This window comes from Excalfactoria chinensis, chromosome 16 (genome assembly GCF_039878825.1).
Source record: "Excalfactoria chinensis isolate bCotChi1 chromosome 16, bCotChi1.hap2, whole genome shotgun sequence".
In the NCBI taxonomy this organism is placed as follows: domain Eukaryota; kingdom Metazoa; phylum Chordata; class Aves; order Galliformes; family Phasianidae; genus Excalfactoria; species Excalfactoria chinensis.
The window spans coordinates 990,584-1,009,888 of NC_092840.1; the positions used below are offsets into that span (position 1 = coordinate 990,584).

Below are 19,305 nucleotides of genomic sequence, written 5' to 3' on the forward strand. Positions count from 1 at the left end.
CATTTCAGGTTTTGTTAAACTAGCACCGAGGTTTATATATCCTCTGGAAAACCCAATGGGGATTGCAGCTTTGATACCTGGTAGATGAGTGCTAAAATGGGGTCTGCCCACATAAACATTTCTTACCATGTTAAGGTTCAGTTTCAAAACAGGGAAGTGGAAGCAGCATCACTTTATAAACACAGCTTTGTTGCTAAAGACCAAAGATTTCCTGTTTGGGCTGTTTCCATTTCCACTATAAATGCTGAGAGACGGAACATGAACCTAATGTTTACTTCCACGACTTCTGATGATTTCTACACGTGCTGAAAGCTGTCGTCAGGTGGCCACGATACTCACTAAAAATAGAAACGGAAAGAAAAATAAAGGGATTTCAGCCTTGTGTTTAGAAAGCTCTCCTTCATTGGTATCACAGAGTCTGTACCCACAGTAACATACCCATTTGTCTCTGCTTTTTATTCAGTTCTTCCCCACAGTCCCTGTGGAACAGCACAGTGGGCTGGTAGTTCTTTGTCACTTTTATTTGTTAAAGCCGATGACTTGGTCACAAAGCAGCCTCTATTCTAAGGGTCCTCACCTATTCACAGCACTCCATGGAAGGTGGAAGTGGAGAGATTCCCTAAGAACCCATGTGAGTTCATTCCATGCAACTTCTTAATAGTGAACCGACAGCAAAGTGACATAAAGGACACAGACTTCCAGAAGTTGTTCTGAAAGTTATAAATCTGAACAACTATCTTTGCGTAGGGCTTTAAATTTAGAAATGAGATGCATCAACAATTAACGTAGACTGGAAATCAGAACTACTTATGAAATCCCAGTTGGTCACTACAACAGCCGTGAAACTCAGTGGTAATTCCTCAATACGGTCACAGAACTGTGAGCGTGGCATCAATTTTCCCCATGGAAAATGAACTTCTGAAGTATATTCGCAAGAAAGAGCCACGAGACCAGTTTTAAAAGCATTCTGGTCCTGCAGAAAATGGTCTCACCTGATTCTGACAATCATCGTACCCACCTGCGGTACAGGCTGGCCGTGGGCAGTGATGAGGTATGGGGTGGGTAGTAGACTGCTTTTGTTCTTTTATAAGAGCCATGGCTGTGTGGATGGACATGCAGCCAACCTAGAATGCATCGTTCTGACCGAGTGCTCGAAAGTAAACCAACACTAAGGAGTCTTTAAACACATTTCAGTTCCGTCGGTACCACGCAGAACCTGGTAACGCAAATCCTCCTGCACCAGCAATGCTTAAACTACAGAAAATACGCATAGAAACAAAACTCCACCAGTAGTTTCAGTAATTCAATAATTTATTCATCTAAAAAAGTGTGTAAAAGTATATAGCTCTCATCCACAAGGTATATATGAATGACATTTAAAATGGAGGTCTTTATTATTATTGTTTCTTTTTATCAAAGTCTTTTTTTTTTCTTTTTTTTTTTTTTTTTTTTAGTGTATTGTACCAGCGATATACTGTAGATTTAAAATGAACTTCACTTGGTTGTTTTTTTGTTGTCGTTGTGTCGTCGTTTGCTTTCAAATAGTCGGCTAGATAGAAAAGAAGCTCACTGCAAAATGCTCAGAGGAAAAAAAACAAAACAAAACAAAACAAGAAAAAAAAAAACAAGAAAAAAACAAAACAAAACAAAAAAACCCAAAAGAAATTCAGAACTCCCCAGAAATGTACAGCTTTGACATTTAAAAAAAGTTCTGAAATATACATACAAGCATGCTGGACATTCCCCGCCCGACCCCTTCCCTCCCCCCCTCCCTCTCCCTTTAGCTCAAACAACTGTAATAATAATTCTGATTTAGGCATGAATTTCCAAAGTTAGAAATAAAAAGAAAAATAAAATAACTTTCTTCACTCTGTAGGAAAGCCAGGGCTTGGTACATTTCAGATTAATTCAGTAAAAAACTCACAAGTAAAATAATGCATATTTAAGGAAAATATTATACAGAACTTTTCACACTGAAGTACATAAGATTTTTCTTTAAAATCTATTGCCATTCATTTATTTTGCACAAAAACGTATAAATATGTCACCAGCTTCTCTTAACTTAAAAAAATTAAATAAAAGACACCAGATGAAAACTAACTCCTCGCTGCCCTTTTGGATTTTCCATGTCTGCACAGAACCAGGTTTCTGGGGAAGAAATGCCCCTGGATAAAAAATGACCCATTTAAAAAGAACAAACTCAATCATAATCCAAAGTCCCGATGAATCTTGGGAACAAATAACCCCCAAATGGTAAAAGATTACAAATGGCTACTTTACATTTTTCCTCCCCAAGTTAAATTTTTTTTTTTTATACAAGTTTACAATCTTCATCTTTGATGCTCTTCAAAAGGCCTTGAGAATTTTCTCTTCTGATTAAGAAAAAATAGTACTGCAATATTTTAAAGTCAATTTTACACTGTACACACATTAGATACAAATGGTTTGATATCAGATTTTTTTTTTTTTTTTAACCTATACATTGCAAAGAGGATAACCCACACGGGAGGTTCGGTGCAGAGAACGACATCATCCATTTACAGGTTACTTCTCTGACTTCACCCTTCCATGACACAAGCGATTCTTATATCATTTGCTTTAAATGTTTACATTATCTCAAGAAAAATACTTTTTAAAATCATAGAATTTCATTTTTTTTAATTATTATTATTATTATTATTTTTTCCCCACCAGAACATGAAAGTCTTTTGGAAGAACTTTTACAACGTGTTGGTTTTTCCCCCGCCGATAGACAGCTATAGGTCACAGCGCCTGATCAAAGTGCCCGACCCCTCGCACACAGCAGCCCGTGCCTGCTGCACACTGCAACAGCAAACATCAGAAAAAAGGAGCTTAAATATAAACCCCTCGGAGCCTGGAATGAAGGAGTCATAAAAATACTTCAATTAGCCATTGACCTTTCAAATGGCGATCATTTTACTCAACAAAGTAACTTTTCCACCGCAGCGGCAGAACTTCAAGTACTAATTTAATGATATAATTTTCTTTTTAAAATTATTTCTTTGAAATAATATTCCTATAAGTCAGAAAAAATACACCAGATTTGTAACTGATTTCGTGTAAACAAAAAGCACATTTTTGGATATGTACACGGACGAGTCTGCCCAGAATTACAGGGCAACCTGGGTTTCAGTAAATAGCTTTCTAGCATCACTAAATTTATTGGAAATATATTTCAATCATAGCTCTACAATAGATTAATTTACCACTTTCCTTTCGCCCTTTAAAGAACTTTAAAGTATTTTTCCTCCCTACCTCTCGGTTACTCTTCTTCCATTAGGTAGTGTTATCCTTCATTAAACGCTGGTCTTTCCTTGCTTTAACCAGGCTAAATGCAGGTGAGAATTCCTTAAAACACAAATGTATCCTTATCAGGACATGCTCCCCTTCCCACGTGGGACTCTGATTGTTATTAGCTTTTTGATTTCTAGGTCAGAAGAGCGAGAGGTATGTAGATAAATAACCCTACGGTGGAACGGAGCTGGGTTTTTAAGATATCCGACTGTTCCTGGTCCTTTATAATTTAATCCCTCCCCTCCCCAAACCTAAAAATAAAATAAATATCTCCAGACCATTCATATCTACATGGACAGGTAACAAATGCATGCATTCATCCCAATCCACTCTGACAGGAACTCCAGGTAGACAGAAAATTGCAATATTCATACAAGACTACGACGGTGTGTAGTTTTTTTTTCCTGCCAAGTCCCAGTTAATGATGACCAAAGAACAAAGAACTTCTGGACAGCCCAAAGCGGTCACTGCATGATGGTTTCACTTGTGGGGCTGAAACTGCTTATGGTTGTTCAGTAGAGTTCCTAATCCAAAAAGATACTGTAGTCTTCCTTAAAAAAATAAAATAATATTAAAAAAAAAAAACATAAAAATAAATCAGACTGACCAGTAGTTACTGGGCCACCAAACTAACGCCGACTTGAGGTTACTCTGTGTTCATTGTTCTCGGATGTTCCCAGAATTGGATTGAAGCTGCCAGAGATGTTAATGGGTGTTTTCAACACTGCAGAATTCACATGTGCTTTTGGAGGAACAGAAGCACAGCACAGGACTGGTCTGAAGAGAAGCAAAACTGTGATCTTTGCAGACTGTGGCACGTTTCTCACGTTGAGGGGAGAATAAGCCAGAAGAACAAGTGCTTTTCTATCTATTAAAGTATATTCATGATGGCATTGTACAATTGAGTGAGCACCACAAAGTGGACAGGAAGGCAGGAGCTGCGATCCTGAGTGGCAGGGTTACACGTAAGCCAGGACAGTGCATTATACTGCTCCAAAACGAACCTGTGGAAGAGAAATGCAGGGAAAATGAAACTGGAATTTTTACTTCTCTTTTTTTTTCTAGATTTACTTAAGCTTATCTCCTTTTTTTCCCCTGATGATGCACTGTGGAAGGGACTATATTAATGCTGGTGGTGCGTGCAAAGTAGGAAACTGAGGACAAAGTGCATGCAGGTAGGGGTGGGGGGTAATTTTTGTTCTTAGTTTATTTGTACTTGACATACAGTTTGAATGTAGGCCTCTCCCACTAAATAGCAGAGATTACATAATCTTCAGAAGAATTTACATTGGACTGAACCTCTGGAGGTTTAGTCTACTGTTGTATTAAAAACCTCGATTCTTGGACATCTCTGAGGATGGAAGTTCCACAGACAGTCACAGTGTTTGATGGCAACTTAGAAAAGAAAGAAAGTATTTTTCCTTATGCCTGACTAGAATTCTTTACATTCTAACTTGAATTTGTTGCATCTCATTCTTTCCTTGTGCATCTCCAAAAGCATCACCTTTTTTATTCAAGAGGATGCAAATTCAGATCTAGAATACTGCATAATACCATCTACTTGAGTTAAGTAGTAGTTCATATTTCCTACTGATATTCTCCATGTGGTAGCAATGTACACGTTTGTGCACTGGTGTGCTTGACCTTATATGCTGTCCCATAAAAGTGTTTTTTTCAGTGCCCAACAGGTGACATGGAGGCAAATAGTCTTCTACTTATCTTCTGCACTGGGACAGATAACAGTGCTGTATTGATTCAGGAAGTGTCTCATTTATACTACAGCTCCTAAGATAGCGGTTATCAGGAGAGAACTTCTGCCTCTTTTGATAACTCAGTTTGATTTGGTGAGTAAAAATAATTATTTACACAGGCCAGCTCAGGCTTCCAGCTAAAACAAATCATCTTTGGGAGGCAAACCAAGGCACCCTCTTTATAAGGCACAAATTATTCCTCTTCATTGCTTTGCAGAGTAGGATAGAAAAGTGAAGAAGTAACCCTCAAAGCCCCGTTCTTTTGTTGTGGTCATAGGATCTGTGGTATATGTAATTTTATTTATTAAAAAACACGTGTAGGATATAATAGAGGCGTAAACTGTTGATAAGCCTAAAAAAAGGACCCTCTGAAACTTCATTCCTGAGTTCCCATAAGTCAAGAGATGAAATGCAAAACTGAGAAGGCATTACCTCAAGACATCTGATGTAGTTTTAGAGTCAAGGGGGTGAGGAACTCGCTGAGAACTTCTGGCAGGTAGTAGTTCATCTGTCTGCGCTATGGAGATGTGATGATGCAACGAGGCCTGTGAAAGTAAAAACAAACGAAACAAAAAAGAACCATTTAACTCTTTACATAGCAAGTATGAAGATTGAGAGTGAACAAATATGCCCTGAATTGTCTCAGGACAGCTGGCAGTTCTCTGTGGAACCCACCAGGACCAAGTGCATTTTGAAGTTCCATAATGATTACACTTTTAAATAAACTGACTGCTTTTTCTGATTGGAATTAAGGATCTTTATAAAGCATGCTGAATTCCACTCTTAATTTCAGTCAGGGAAGAAGTGATGAGGGAAAAGCCTTGGAGTATGTCAGTGTTACTTTTTGCATTTCAGCAATATAGCATTTTAATGCTTCAAACTCTCCCATTTAGGAGACCCACCCCAGTGAACTAAACCCACCACGGACTGAGATATCCAACCAGAACACAGCACAGCCTTCCTCTTGCTCTCTGCTGCTGTGCCTTCTGAATAGCAATCAGTCTTTGTTTCTGGAGTGAGGTCTGTGCATTGGTTTACACAGGAACAGAAAAGTGATTTCATATTGATCATGTGCCAGGGGTAGAGGCAACCATTTAAGCCTTTCAAGTGGGTAGCTCAATAGACCACATGGCCTGCTGGGGCAAAACCTTGAGTTTGTGCTTTGCCAGTTGCAGCATGCACCTCAGAGGTAGAATGCTTCAGCTCAGAAAGACTTAATCCAAATCAGACAGAGATGACTTAAATCTTTACGTCTCACGTGTTGTGCAGGTTTCCTAACTGCAGCGCCATGCAGCACAAAGGAGACAGCACCAGCTGCTCTCTGAGCACTTACAAGTTACTGCATGAATTCATCCCCTTGTTTTTAATAAAAATTGTCCAAACCAGAACAGTACGTTCCAAGTCAAATTAAACATTTAATTCAGCTTGGATCTGAGAAAGCAGTTGCATTGGTTTAAGGGGGAAGGGTGGTGGCTCCTTCTCTCCAGTACAAATCTAGCATAGGCTTACAGAAGGAATTCATGGAGTTGCCTAGAGCTCTGCTGTGTTTTTAGAGCTGGAACCGAAACGCAGTTTTTGTATTATTACTCATTCATAAAGAAAGGTAGTTTTAAGTTTAGGATAAAACTTCATCTCTAGGTCCAAAAATACGGTGCCTTATTTTTTGCGTTAGTTTGAGATCTCTATTCCACAGGTTTGGAGCGAAGCACATAATTCTGGGGAGTCACTATGAAAACGTGGGGAACTTGGTAGGTGATCTCATTTAACTGAGTACCGCAGTACTTTGCCAACAGATGCTGTACTGAACATAAAGGCCACCAACAATCATTCTCAAGTTATCAGTCCTAAAATGGCTTTCTGGCATAAGAATTGAGAAATATTGTACACCTTTACTCTAATAACTGTCCGATACACATGTCTGAGAGAATTTAGCTAAGAGACTTCAAGAAATGCTTTGTAGGTGTCAATTAAGCTGAGAATGGATAAATAAAATGTTACTATCTTAATTACTTTATATTTTGCTTGCTTGAGTATCCACATGACTCTATCCAGGGCAGATTTTTTCCTTTTTTTTCCACGCTCACTAGCTGACAATATCCCAGTAAAAAACAGCATGTCACTCTACAGTGGTGAACAAATCTGCAGTAGTTGATCCAGTCCAGCTCTTGCAAGCCATAAACCAGTACCTCTTGCAAGAAATAGCAATCTTCTGCATTGGCAAATACCAGATACACTCTGATACCACAGACAACACCATGCAACTTTTACATCTAGGGGAATAGGAACACATAGGAGATGCTTTGTGTGGGAGTGCTACTCTCTAACCTTTTCATCTCTGTATTATGACTGGACCATGGCAGAATAGGAGGTAATGTCTCTCCTGTTGTGGGCTGACTGAAATTTAGGACATTAAAATTGGGGAAGACTGGATACAGCATTGATGATTTTGTATTTAGAAGCTGCCAAACTATTCAATTTTCAGGTAATAGAGAGTAAATACTAATAGCCATCCATCTTCAGTGAATTTATATCTGGAATTGTATTTCTTCATTATTCCAGTACTGTCAGAAGAAGCAACACAAAGCTGTTATTTTCAAAGGAACTGTATAGGATCTAAATACAATTCTTCCTCCCTTTCCACCAAGAAAGATCAGCAAGACAGACCTTCAGGAAGAGAGGACACTGGTTTTGTGCCTGAGGACAGGATGACCAGAACCACTGCGGAAGATTCTCAGCTTTGGCAGTCGACACGAAGTATCCGAGAGCAAGAGGCTGCTGCTTCAATTCTTCTGGGGCTTCTCTGGAAAGGAGACGTTCCCCTTGGCTCTGAAATAAGAATCGAAGGTACATTTGTCACTTTATGTTGGTACGTCTCCCTCCAATAACTTACGTTTTTCTCACTAATCAGTCAGTCTTGGATACAGTTCTGTCTTGCTATTAACGAGCTATCCTCCAGTCATCTGTGAATCTTTGTGCTTTCCTTTTTCCCTTGTGCTTGGGCTATCCAGGTTGGTGTTGCAGGATCACCAAACAGTAAGTTAAGATCCTACACTGTGTTGAGCTTATGGGGAGCTGGCTGCTACAGGTTCTCTTAGAGGTAATGGACTCTGGCTATGAATCTGAGCAGCTTCTGGTGAGAACACAGAGGAGAGCAGTGCTGACTGCGGCGATACAGCCTCACTAAGTTTACACAGCCTCACAGAATTTTCCCATTCCTGGGAACACCAGTTTGAACTGACAAATGTCCTGAATTCAGCTTGAATGTGTTACGCACCCACGTAGGAAAGAACAGAGAAAACCTGCACCCTTATTAGCATAGCTGTGTTTATTCTTTCAGTTAGTTACACTGATAGATTTGGGGGGGGGGGGGGGGAGACATATTTGCTATTCCTTGATATAAGAATAACCTGGACAGAAGAAACTATGTTTTATATTTATACTACCAAGCAGATGAAGTATAGGAAAAAAACAGATGTCCTGCTTTCCTATGTGTATCATTTATTTATATACTGTATTTTGTAGTATTAGTTACTCATGTTCTTGCATAGTGACAAAACCGCTACTAAGAGACTGGAGTTAAGCAACTTTAAAAGGCTTTACTAGCAATTTCGTCAAACTTTGGGCTGCTGTCTGTCAGGATATACATCTGTGACTGTATTTCTGCAATCTAAATCCAAGTGAACCTTCCATACCTGAGGCTGATGGATAGGAACAGTTTAGTGTGATCTTATTTACCATTATAGAAAAAGAGATAGATAAAGCCTTAAGTATAATGAACTCCATTACCAAATCTACAAGGGGCTCCTTGGACATCAGAATAGGTGACTGCCATTACACACTAGAGTACATTCCTAAAATCAACCTTTATTATTTTGCTTTCATTTTTATTTCAGAGTGGGGAAAACAAACAAACAAAGAAACCTGTTAAGTATTTTAGCTAGAAACTTATCCCAGAAGAACTGAGATGGCAGTCCATTTAATCCATATAGATTTTTTAAGTCAATAGATGAAGAAGATTTCACTGAACAGAAACTGGTTTAATCACAAAGACTTCAATGGTAGCCCTTCAAGCAGGTCCTTCTCCACCAGCAGTATCTTGCTCAGTAATCAGAGGAAGTTAAACAGTCCATAAAGCCCAGAGAAGGTTGCAGCTCACCTGGCTGTGGGCGGTTGGAAAGCCTAAGAGCAGACCTTGAAACTGGCTGCTGACAAGTCGGGGCTTACACTGCTAAAGTGCAGCAATCAATTACGGTTTACACGGACGAAGGCTCGACCTTCCCTGCCCTGCGAGGTAATGATCACACACCGCTGCTTTTTTAAAACCAAAAATTACACGTCAATTACTAGGCACTCGTTAATGGTTAAACCGAATTACTATGACGCGTTCATCTAGAAACGGCTCGTCCAGGTTTCTAAGCTCTTTGGTCATTAACCTTTCAGTGCTTTTCTTAAGGCACTTGGATGGAGTTCCACTGAGAATAAGTTTTTTAAATGCATTTTTTTTTTTCCCATGTGGCAGAGAATAGAGATTACTGAACAAGCTAAAATAATGTAATGAGTGCTGAGTTATGATTAATGGTTGGAGGGTTTGGTACCGGAATTTCAAACTTTTAATTTGCCCACATACCAGGTTGGAGTAACCAGAGACAGAAATTATTTAGCCTTTGATAAGTGGATTGGTGCATTAACAGAAACGAGGTGGTTGAGTACAGTGATCACAAAATACAGCATTAGCATTTTTGTGGCTGGTGCAAAAATGATCTTTCACTCTATAGACCTTTATTAAGGTGACCACTGAAGCACTCTGGCAGGGATTACAGCACAGGAAGGACGTTTCTCCTTCCAGGCAGTGAAACTGACATTTTGTAATCTTGAAAATCAGGCATCTTATTTCTAACAGAAGTAACTCGCTGCTGTGAATGCACTGCTTCTAGAGTAAAACTGCTCTGCAGGAAATTATGAAGCACCTTAAATTTCTCCATATTTCTAAAGGAAAACTGAAGAACAACTAAGGCTCTTACACAACTAAATGGCATGAGTAAGAGTTCCATCGAACTAAGGCTGATTCAAAAAGTACCTTGATTTACCAAAAATAATTTGCATTTTAAGTAACCACTTATGTTGGAACCAACTTTATAAAAGCCACTTCAAACAAAAATAACTTACAAACACTATGTGCTCTGGGCTAATTTTTACTAAGAAAACAACATTTGCATAAACATGCAGCACCTGTGAAGTTTAAATGGATAGGGTTTTATTAATAGGACAATTATTTCCCTTCTCCCTCCCCTGAAAATTCATGCGACCAGAGCCGTCATGTCATCTCTTTTCTCACAGACCTGTCACTCTGTGTCAGGGATATCCCATTCTCCAGAGAAAAATGGATGATTAGAGATTAATTTTATACACGGTGACTAAATACAGCTCTGCCACAAGAAAGCAAAGCCTCCTCTCTTTCTCTCAGTTATCTTGTATGTAACAATTAACTTTAAAGTTGGAGATGTAAATGGTCACAGCAGAGGCATCTTTTACAATAGTACTTAGCTAGTATCTCCAATTTTAACATTAATTTCAGCTTGCTGTTGCTCAAACAATGTCTGAAAATCAACAGTGCAAATAAAAGGTTTGGTTGGAGGGTTTGGGTTTTTCTGTTTTATTTTAAGCAGCAAATCCACAGAAGTGCCCCAGCCTTACCCTACTGTGTTGGTAGTGAGATCCTACTCCAATGCCAGATGGGGACCCAGGGGAAGGAACAGGGGAAGAATTTGGTGAAGAGTGAAGGTTCCCTGTTATTAAAATTCTGATGTCATTGTCCATGTCATCTGGGAACGGGAGGTCAAACATATCATCTGGAAAGGAAAGAAAGAAAAAATCAATTTCAATCTGCTGTGCCCATTCCTATCACAATACTGTTGTAATTTATGGTCATTCCTTTTTTTTTTCTTTTTTTCTTTAATAGACTCTTCAGAAAGATGAAAGCAGCAATAAACATTTTACTATTTTACTGTTGAATCCTTCCTAGTAACTTTGATTGCAACCGCACAGACCTGGAAGCAGAGGCTGGCTTGCATCTATTAAAATCATGTATTTTACCAACAGTCAGAAAGCAAACAAAGCTCCTGTTATGCCAATCTAACAATGATCCTAACTGAGCTTTGTAACAGACAAAATCACACCTCTTTGCAGTTGCTCAAAGAAATCCACTTAAAATATCTATTTGGAATAGGTTGAACAAACCTATGTGCATTACCATCAGCAGGTGCTGCTCTTCAGACCTGTGCTGCACACCACCAGTGCCTCAGCATATTTGCCCCATGCATTCTGGGAGCAGTCCCAGCAGTTTCAAGGAAGCTGCTCACATCACCAGGTAGCACTCAGCAGAATAAGGCAGCAAGGCCTCCTCCATGCTCACACGCAATGTACTTTCATGATTATTTCAAATTTCCTACAACTCAGCTTTTAACGTTTTACTTTCATCTCAGAAATTAAGCGCAGTTTTATTATCATAGCTTGCTATTTTAATTTGCCTTATGTTAATTTGTGGGAAGGCAGTAAAGATACACAGAAAATGCGTTTGCATTCTATGAGAAGTACATTCCTTCGCTCAGTCATTTGGAACACAAGTTATGGTAATATGGGTGATTTACATGACGGAAAGCCAAGATGTGTGGAACACAGCAGAAAACTACAAACACCACAATACAGTTCAAACGTTTTTTACTCATCCATTTTTCTGCAGAGATGTTTGAACAGTAATAATGACATCTGAAGTACCTTTTGGGGGGATAGAAAGGGACACTGGGAGCTGTCTGACTTAAGTGGATTAATTAGAATTGCAGCCAGATTTATAGTAAAATGCACAGACCATAAGTACAAGAAGTACAACTCTACATAGTCTAAGAAGTGCTGTACAATAAATATTTTCTCTTGAAAAAGAATTTGCTTCACATGAAAATGGAAAGGAATGTGTGTCTTGAATTAATTTATTTCAACCTGAAGCCCTAATGCTGGAATAGGCAGGTGGTTGTTTTTCTTCATCTTCTGAAGAGAAAGACTGGATTGCAAAAGCAATGAATTAACTCAGTTTATTAACTTCTGTCCTACAGCCTCACTGAACAAAACAGAACTAATGTCATGCTCTGCTTAGCCTCCAAAACATAAATGAGATGGCTAATAGCATAGGAAGCAGTTTAATCATTAAGTAGAACAGAGTTAAGAAAATTAAATTTAACACCATTTTGGAAAACGCCAGTTCTTGTACCTGATTCTAATTAGCATCTGAAGCACTAAAGGGCAGGTTAATGCAGGTTAAATATTCCTCAGCACAGCATTCAGTCAGGATTCTGGTGCCTTGAGAGGACAGCTGCTTAAGTATTAAGGGGGTAACTTCCCTTCCGTGAGGCCCACTGAAATTCCAGGAGGAAGAGATCAAAGCAAACTCTTTCATTAAAAATAGTGTGCCCTTCTACCTCCCTATACTGTAACTTACCTCAATGGAACGTTTCTATTCAAAATAACTACTTAGTTTAAATTATTTTACAACTATTTTTAAAAACGGCAAAACAGTTAGGAAAATACTTATTATGAAGTATTAAGTCTTGGAGATACAAATGATAGAGTTAAATATGCTTAAAAACCCACATTGCTAATTATAGAGATCTCACAGCTTGGTTGGTCTATTTTGCATACTTTTACAGGAAGATAAAAACTCTAAAACAAACACCTTTCCTCCTCACAAGCTTTCCACGCTCTAGACCATGAAGCAAACCCCTGCTATAGATCAGCTTGAGTCATGAGTTAATCACAGTGACAAGAAGAAGCATTTTGTAGCTTGTGCTATTTTGTGTACTGATTGACCAATATTGCTTTTGGAGTAGATCAGTAGGATTCTCTGAACACAAAGCTCATAAAAACATAGTCCACTATCCTTTACTAAGTAGGTATTGTTTGTTCTCTTTACATCAGAGTGGAACGGGATCCATGAGAGAAAAAAGGTCCTTTCAGTTCTTACTGCTAACAGGAACACCTCTGCTTGTGTTCCGAACAGGACACCAGACACAGGCTGACTTACCATTAGTTGGACTGAACCCATCCTCATTGGGGTAATTTGCTGGTGCTACCTGGATAGTAGCAGAGGTTGGGAAAACCAGGATGTGTGTACAGGAGGCATCCTGCGGGGTATTCAGCTGAGATGACTGGAGGTTCAGTGCAGTACTTCGTCCAAACACTGATCCCATAGTGACAGCATCTTCCAGAAAGAAGCAAAGGCAGAGGCACTAATTTGCATCATCTTCAAAATATACTTTCAATGTCCAATTAAATTTCTAAACATCTTGATTTGCATGCTAATAAAAATGTTTATAGGTTCTTATCTTAAAAAGAATAAATTACCAGAAAAGCCTGAAATTAAGATCACAAGTCATACAGATAACATTTAGCTATGTGAATTCCCATGCACTACCCCACCTTTCAATTCTGCTGCCCCTTAATCAAAGATTTGTTTGTTAAATGATCAAGGCAAATTCATTTTGCACACGCACATCTGTAGAACTCCAAATTATGCAATACACCCCACTTTGGTTGGCAGTGAAAGAGAAATAACTTGCCACCTACTTTCTCATGTTACAAAACCTCTGTTTTGAAAGTTATTCAACTTGGTAATTTTCAAGCTCATTTACTTCCTGTTCCATGTAGTAAACTTTTCTATATAAACTAAAAACCAGAGTAGTTTGTAAGGATACCTCAACATATACACAAAAAGTATGTGCTTAAGGAGTACAAAAAAAAACAGGAAAAAGGAAAAATGCAGCACGGAAAGGCCTCAAACTTCAAATCATTTCAATTGAAGCCTATAGACCAATGCTTACAAATGAATTATCTAAAAACATTCTTAACTATATGAAATGTCCAACAGGTTTATCCTTACTCGCACTTCCCCAGCCTCCAACTCCTTCATATAATAGACTGTAACAGTGTCTGCATTCCTCCTTGCATAATGGTTTCTACATTACATTTCAGCTGATGAGAACTGGGCGATTTGGAAACATGACCTCCTCAAAGAAAAGGTCATCAGATTGTCAGGGGCACAAAGTAACTCTTCTCCTAGGAGTTGAGGCACCCGACAATGCGACCCTCCCTGAAATTTTTGGGAATTCTGCTGGCTCAACTTATTTTCTACCACATTCAGCCATGCTGGTCAAGGTCTTGTTGGGCTCAAAAGACTCCCCAAATCAACATGTTTCTTACGTGCTAAGTAAGACAAAAAAAGAGAAGTTAAATCAGCTGGATAAAATTCACCTGGCATGACAACAAATGACCCCTGTGGCTCCATGGCAACTAAGCAGGCACTGAGGATAGAAGGAGAGTCTGCTGATGAGATGCCGCACATGCGGCACACCTCCTTCAGCTGTTTGCTGATTGTCTGCAGGGAACATTCCCCAAGGAGGATACTCCAGTCTGAAACAAAGCAAATTTAGACAGAACAGACAATGAGAAGAATATGAGGGATAACAAATTCCCTTAACAGGGAAGGCAGCATCCCTTCTTCCTTGCACATACTGCACAGGAGAAGGCATTTAATTGGTGCTTCTTGCCCTAGAGTGAATCTTTATGCTTTCAGACTGAACTGTTATTTACTGTGCACTGTTCTTCTAGTTTTTTCCCACCCTATGAAATACGGAATCTCTTACAATAAGCTAACTAGAGGAATTCACATCACATTAGTTTCTTATGATAAAAGGACATTCACTCATGAAATGTCTGTGTACTCCTGTCTAATTTCTCCTAACGTTTGAGCTAAGGAGACGGGTGAAGAGACAGGCTCCTTCTCAGAATCCCATTTTTCGGCCAATCAGCCAAGAGCTGACTAGTGGCCACAACCATTAGAGAAGGAAGAGGAGTTGCCAAATGCATCGACTAGTAAGAAGAGTCACTGCTGAAATGAAGCAAGGCAGTTCCTACCCTTGCTGTGTTAAGGGATCTGTACCTAAAACACTCCAGAGCTCCCTTTCTGTTCTATCTGAGCTGTTAGGAATGCTAAATCTTGGGTACTCTTTGCAGGAAGCCTTGTTGCAAGTATACCCATCATCACTTAGTTTTGTATGCCACAGAAAAAAGATTTTTTAAAAAATTCTTTAACTTTGTTTGCAAGAATTTCTGTTTGAAGGTGAAGAATCACAACTGAATCCTGTTTCTGTGATAGGGCAACTGCTGCTGAAATCTTTTCCTAACATGACTAAACTGTTGACTTCCACTTGGAAATATCCTCTGCAATTGTAAGTTAATCTACACAACATTTACAAGATGTGTGAGAGTGGCATCAGGCCCAATGTATAAACATGGACAGCCTGCAGCAAATGCTTATAAAAAGCACTACAGAAATCCAGTGCCAAGATAGGATTATTAATCTAAACTTCTCAGCTTTAAAGGTTTACATCAACTCTGTAAACCATCCTGCTTTGCAAAACAACCAAAACCACTGACAGTGACAGCGCTGGCATCACACACCTTTTAACTCCCCATGGCCAAGGCGACCAAGCCGCCCTATGACAACTCTCCAAGGCAGTGATGTCATTTGTACAATACCAATACACCATTCCCACAGCTTCTGCAGACCGATTTTACGTGCAGACAACTTGCTCCTCCTGGACCTGTAGATTAACAGAGAAAAAAAAAATACGAGTTACAGAGAATCAAGGATAATACTCAGATTTCTATTCTACACAATTATGTCATTGCTTAAGATCTATAGAAGCTCTTACAGTTCCTTAGAGCGCCGAGCTTACCTTCCTCATCTGAAGCAGAAAAGTATCTGCTTTCAGTACTGGCAATGCAATGGTAGTGAGAGCTGTCAATACACTGAGCAACATCCAAGTTGTTCTCAAAGATAAAATTTGTAGGTAGCATTTGTGAAACAAGTGTAATACAAGAATGTTTTTTGCCCTCTCTGGTTTTTAAGTTTACGACTATAAAATGCCAATTTAAACATTATCACTGCTAACATTATCATGATCACAACAGGAAATAACACCAGAATGGGATGTGCAAGAAACGAATGCAGTGAGGGATGAGAGTGAGGTTTGACAACTACAGACCTAGATTTAATGTAAAAAAATCAAGGTTTCTACCTGTTTGGTAAATCAATATTAACTATGCAGGTTTCCAGCAATTCACCATGAAGATCCGTGCAGGATGCCAGAAGCCAGCGCTGGTCATGAGACAAACAATAGCCAACAAAAAGCACGTTGTATTTCTGACTGGCCTCTCCAAACGTTTCTCCCAGCTCTGTCTGTTTGTCCTTGATGGGTGCCAGTATGAAAGGAGGTGAGTATAGCTGAATCGGGCTGGGCCTCTGCAATAAAGTCAACATAATAATCAGCAGATATACCTATAACCATTCCACGCAAGAAGCATACAAGACACATTGGCAGCAAGTACAGAAAAATATGCATTTGAAACAATGAACAGATTGAAGACATTCACAGTCAAAAGAGATTTTAGAAAAAAGGGGTGATGTAGACAAATAAGTCCTGCAAGTTAAAAGTGATGTAACTCAAAACTTATCTGAGGATTCCTTTTTATGTATAGGGAAACTAAGGAATGAAACAGCCTTTGCACATGCTGCTATCAATCTCCAAGACAAGGAGGACCTGAAACCTGTACTACTATATATTATTTGCTAAAATCAATGACATCTTCTCACTTTTGTCCATTCACATTCTAACTGCAGAACCATGGATGAGATCTGATGTGAAGTATGAGGGACTTTAAAATGGTATAGTCAGACCTCAAACTACTTCATTCTATCTGGGCATTAGGTATATCATACTTTCAGGAATGGCAGGCATAACGTCTGAAATTCACTAAGCCTTTTTTATCTCAGTTTCCTTTCAGAAATACTTTGGTCTTCAATACAGCTGAACTAATTAATCAGATCCTCTGTATGCATTATACTGCTTATCATTAAGAAATAAGCCACTAGTCCCTCAGAAATATAACATGTAGGAGTCTGTAAGAAATCAAGGCCATTTAGTAATGTTTAACAATAAGAGGCAAATCAGTATTGTAAATAACATCATGCGCAGTTCTCCTACTGAGTCTGATAGTAGTAAATGATTAAATCTTTCCTTTTTTTCATCGAATCACAGAAGGCTTAGACTAGAAGGGACCTCCTTCTCAAAGTAGGGACAATTAGATAATGTTACCCAGGACTTTGGCCAGGCAAACTGCCAGGGCAGCCTTTTCCAGTGTTGGATCACCAATGGCTGAGAGTTTTTATTTAAACTGAATTTCCTGTATTTCAGTATGTTCTGCCACTTCAGCTCTCTAGGCCTCTTTTCAGATGTCAGATGCTCCAGTCCTTTCATCATCTCTGTGGCCCTTTGCTGGATTCGCTTCAGACGCAGTACTACAGGTGTGGTCTCAGCAGTACTGAGGAGTGGGGAATAACCACCTCCCTGGCTCAGCTGCCAGCACCCTTGCTAATGCAGCACGGAGTGCTGCTGGCTTGCTTTGCTGTGAGGGCACATTGCTGGCTTACATTCAACTTAAACAACAGGGCCCCAGGTCATCTTCTGCACAGTTGCTTTCCAGATGCCAGGCCCCAAACCTGTCTTTGCTTTATAATGCCTCTCTGAAGAAAAAACACCACGGGCCTGACAAGACATAATTAACAATTTAGAAATAGCCAGGGTATTTTCCTAAATTTTCAGACAAAGTTTGGGAGCTTGCAGTGCAGATGGAGAGCGAGCGCATGGAGAGAGGAGGCATCTCACTAATGATGCTGAATGCAAACAGATGCTCATAAAAACATTTATCCTCCTATTCTTCTAACTTCTGTCTCTTCAGAAATTTAAATGCAAAATGCAAGTTAACAAACTCATAAAAACAAAGGTTACAGTGTTTTCCTGGACACACTGTGCAGTATCATATTTCTGCTTGTGTCATTTTCTAGAAGTATACCATCTTGGCAACAGTACAGTTGCATTCAGCAGATGGAGGAAGATACTTGCAGGGGTCCTGCAAGTTTATTGCTCTTCCCCTTAAACCCAGCTATGCTGTCTGACCATTGCAACTTGCTGCTAAATTCATTGTGTGGAACAGGCATCCTTTTGATGGAAGAATGAGGTCAAAGAGGATATGCCTGGGGTGCTACTGCTTTCAGACATCTCCATTGATTGCTTCTGGTTTCATAGCAGTAATGAAACACACTCATATTTTGGTTTTCTGATTATTTAGAAACTAGGTTTTTAAACCCTAACAAGCACATCTTGACCCCAAGGTAAGTGTTTAAGTGTTGTGCTGGCTCATTAAATCAGATGAATCGTTACTGTTATCTTTCGAAGAATGAGAAATATTCACAGAAGCAGGATGGGTTATTATCCTTCTGAAATCCCGGATATTCCAGAAACAGGGCTTGAATATTTACAGTTCAAAAAAGCAGATGAAAGATAAGCCCACTGAAGAAGGGGGATTTCTCCATTACCTCAGAGAATCAGTGTAATACACATAATCATACACAGCAAATTATTTCATATATATGCATACATATACAAATGACAGACATAAATACTTTCTTGTAGGTCTTAATACATACAAAAGCTACAAAACATCTCTGAATCCCAAAGAACACATATTTCCTCTTTCTTCATTCAAAGTGTAAAATCAACCTTTTCCTTTAATTCAAAACTTTAAGCTTGACATTTTTTGAAAGCAAGTAGTCTGGGATATTTCTTATTAGTTTCTATTTATTATCTTACCTTTTCCCTTTGAAAAAATACTTTTTTCTTATTAAGACAAGTGGTTACAATTTATGAGCAAGCTTTTATTTCTTGACACTAATACTGACCTCTGGATTTTTGAGGGTCATCTCGATGCTGGCAGCTGGCCCAAAGCCTGTGAGAGACTTGATGTGAATCTGTGTGGGCAATGGCCTCCTGCATTGGCAGTACACTGAAAACGCCAAAGACTTCAAGTGCTGAATGTAGAAAACCTGTTCATCCTTCATTGTCTGCAGCATGTACTGGCAAGGCACAATCTATGTAATTCATATAAACAATAAAACATGATTAAACATCTTCAAAGAGCTGTTCATTAATACCGACCCCACCCAGACTCATGGCCTGTTGTATTCACTTATTTTCATTATTGTGCCTGTTGTTACCCACCAGGGATGCCATATTTTGCAGGAATGATGGCACCAGTCACTGTCTATATTCCACCATACAAAAGTGCTGTTTCC

The 19,305-nt window shown here is 39.1% G+C and overlaps 1 protein-coding gene across 6 annotated transcripts in view; it reads right to left on the bottom strand.

Annotated features, from left to right (window-relative positions):
• Positions 1-1,789: 1,789 nt before the first annotated feature.
• Positions 1,790-19,305, bottom strand: part of MED13L (mediator complex subunit 13L) — a 168,690-nt gene continuing 151,174 nt past the window's right edge. For all 6 annotated transcript variants that reach the window (XM_072351113.1, XM_072351112.1, XM_072351116.1 and 3 more), the window contains 9 exons: positions 18,913-19,101; positions 16,193-16,416; positions 15,573-15,715; positions 14,364-14,522; positions 13,138-13,314; positions 10,761-10,915; positions 7,731-7,892; positions 5,499-5,611; positions 1,790-4,319 (listed from right to left, as the gene is read on the bottom strand). In XM_072351113.1, coding sequence (XP_072207214.1) covers positions 4,187-4,319; positions 5,499-5,611; positions 7,731-7,892; positions 10,761-10,915; positions 13,138-13,314; positions 14,364-14,522; positions 15,573-15,715; positions 16,193-16,416; positions 18,913-19,101 — 1,455 coding nt within the window. In that variant the 3' untranslated portion in view covers positions 1,790-4,186. The remainder of the gene's footprint in view (positions 4,320-5,498; positions 5,612-7,730; positions 7,893-10,760; positions 10,916-13,137; positions 13,315-14,363; positions 14,523-15,572; positions 15,716-16,192; positions 16,417-18,912; positions 19,102-19,305) is intronic.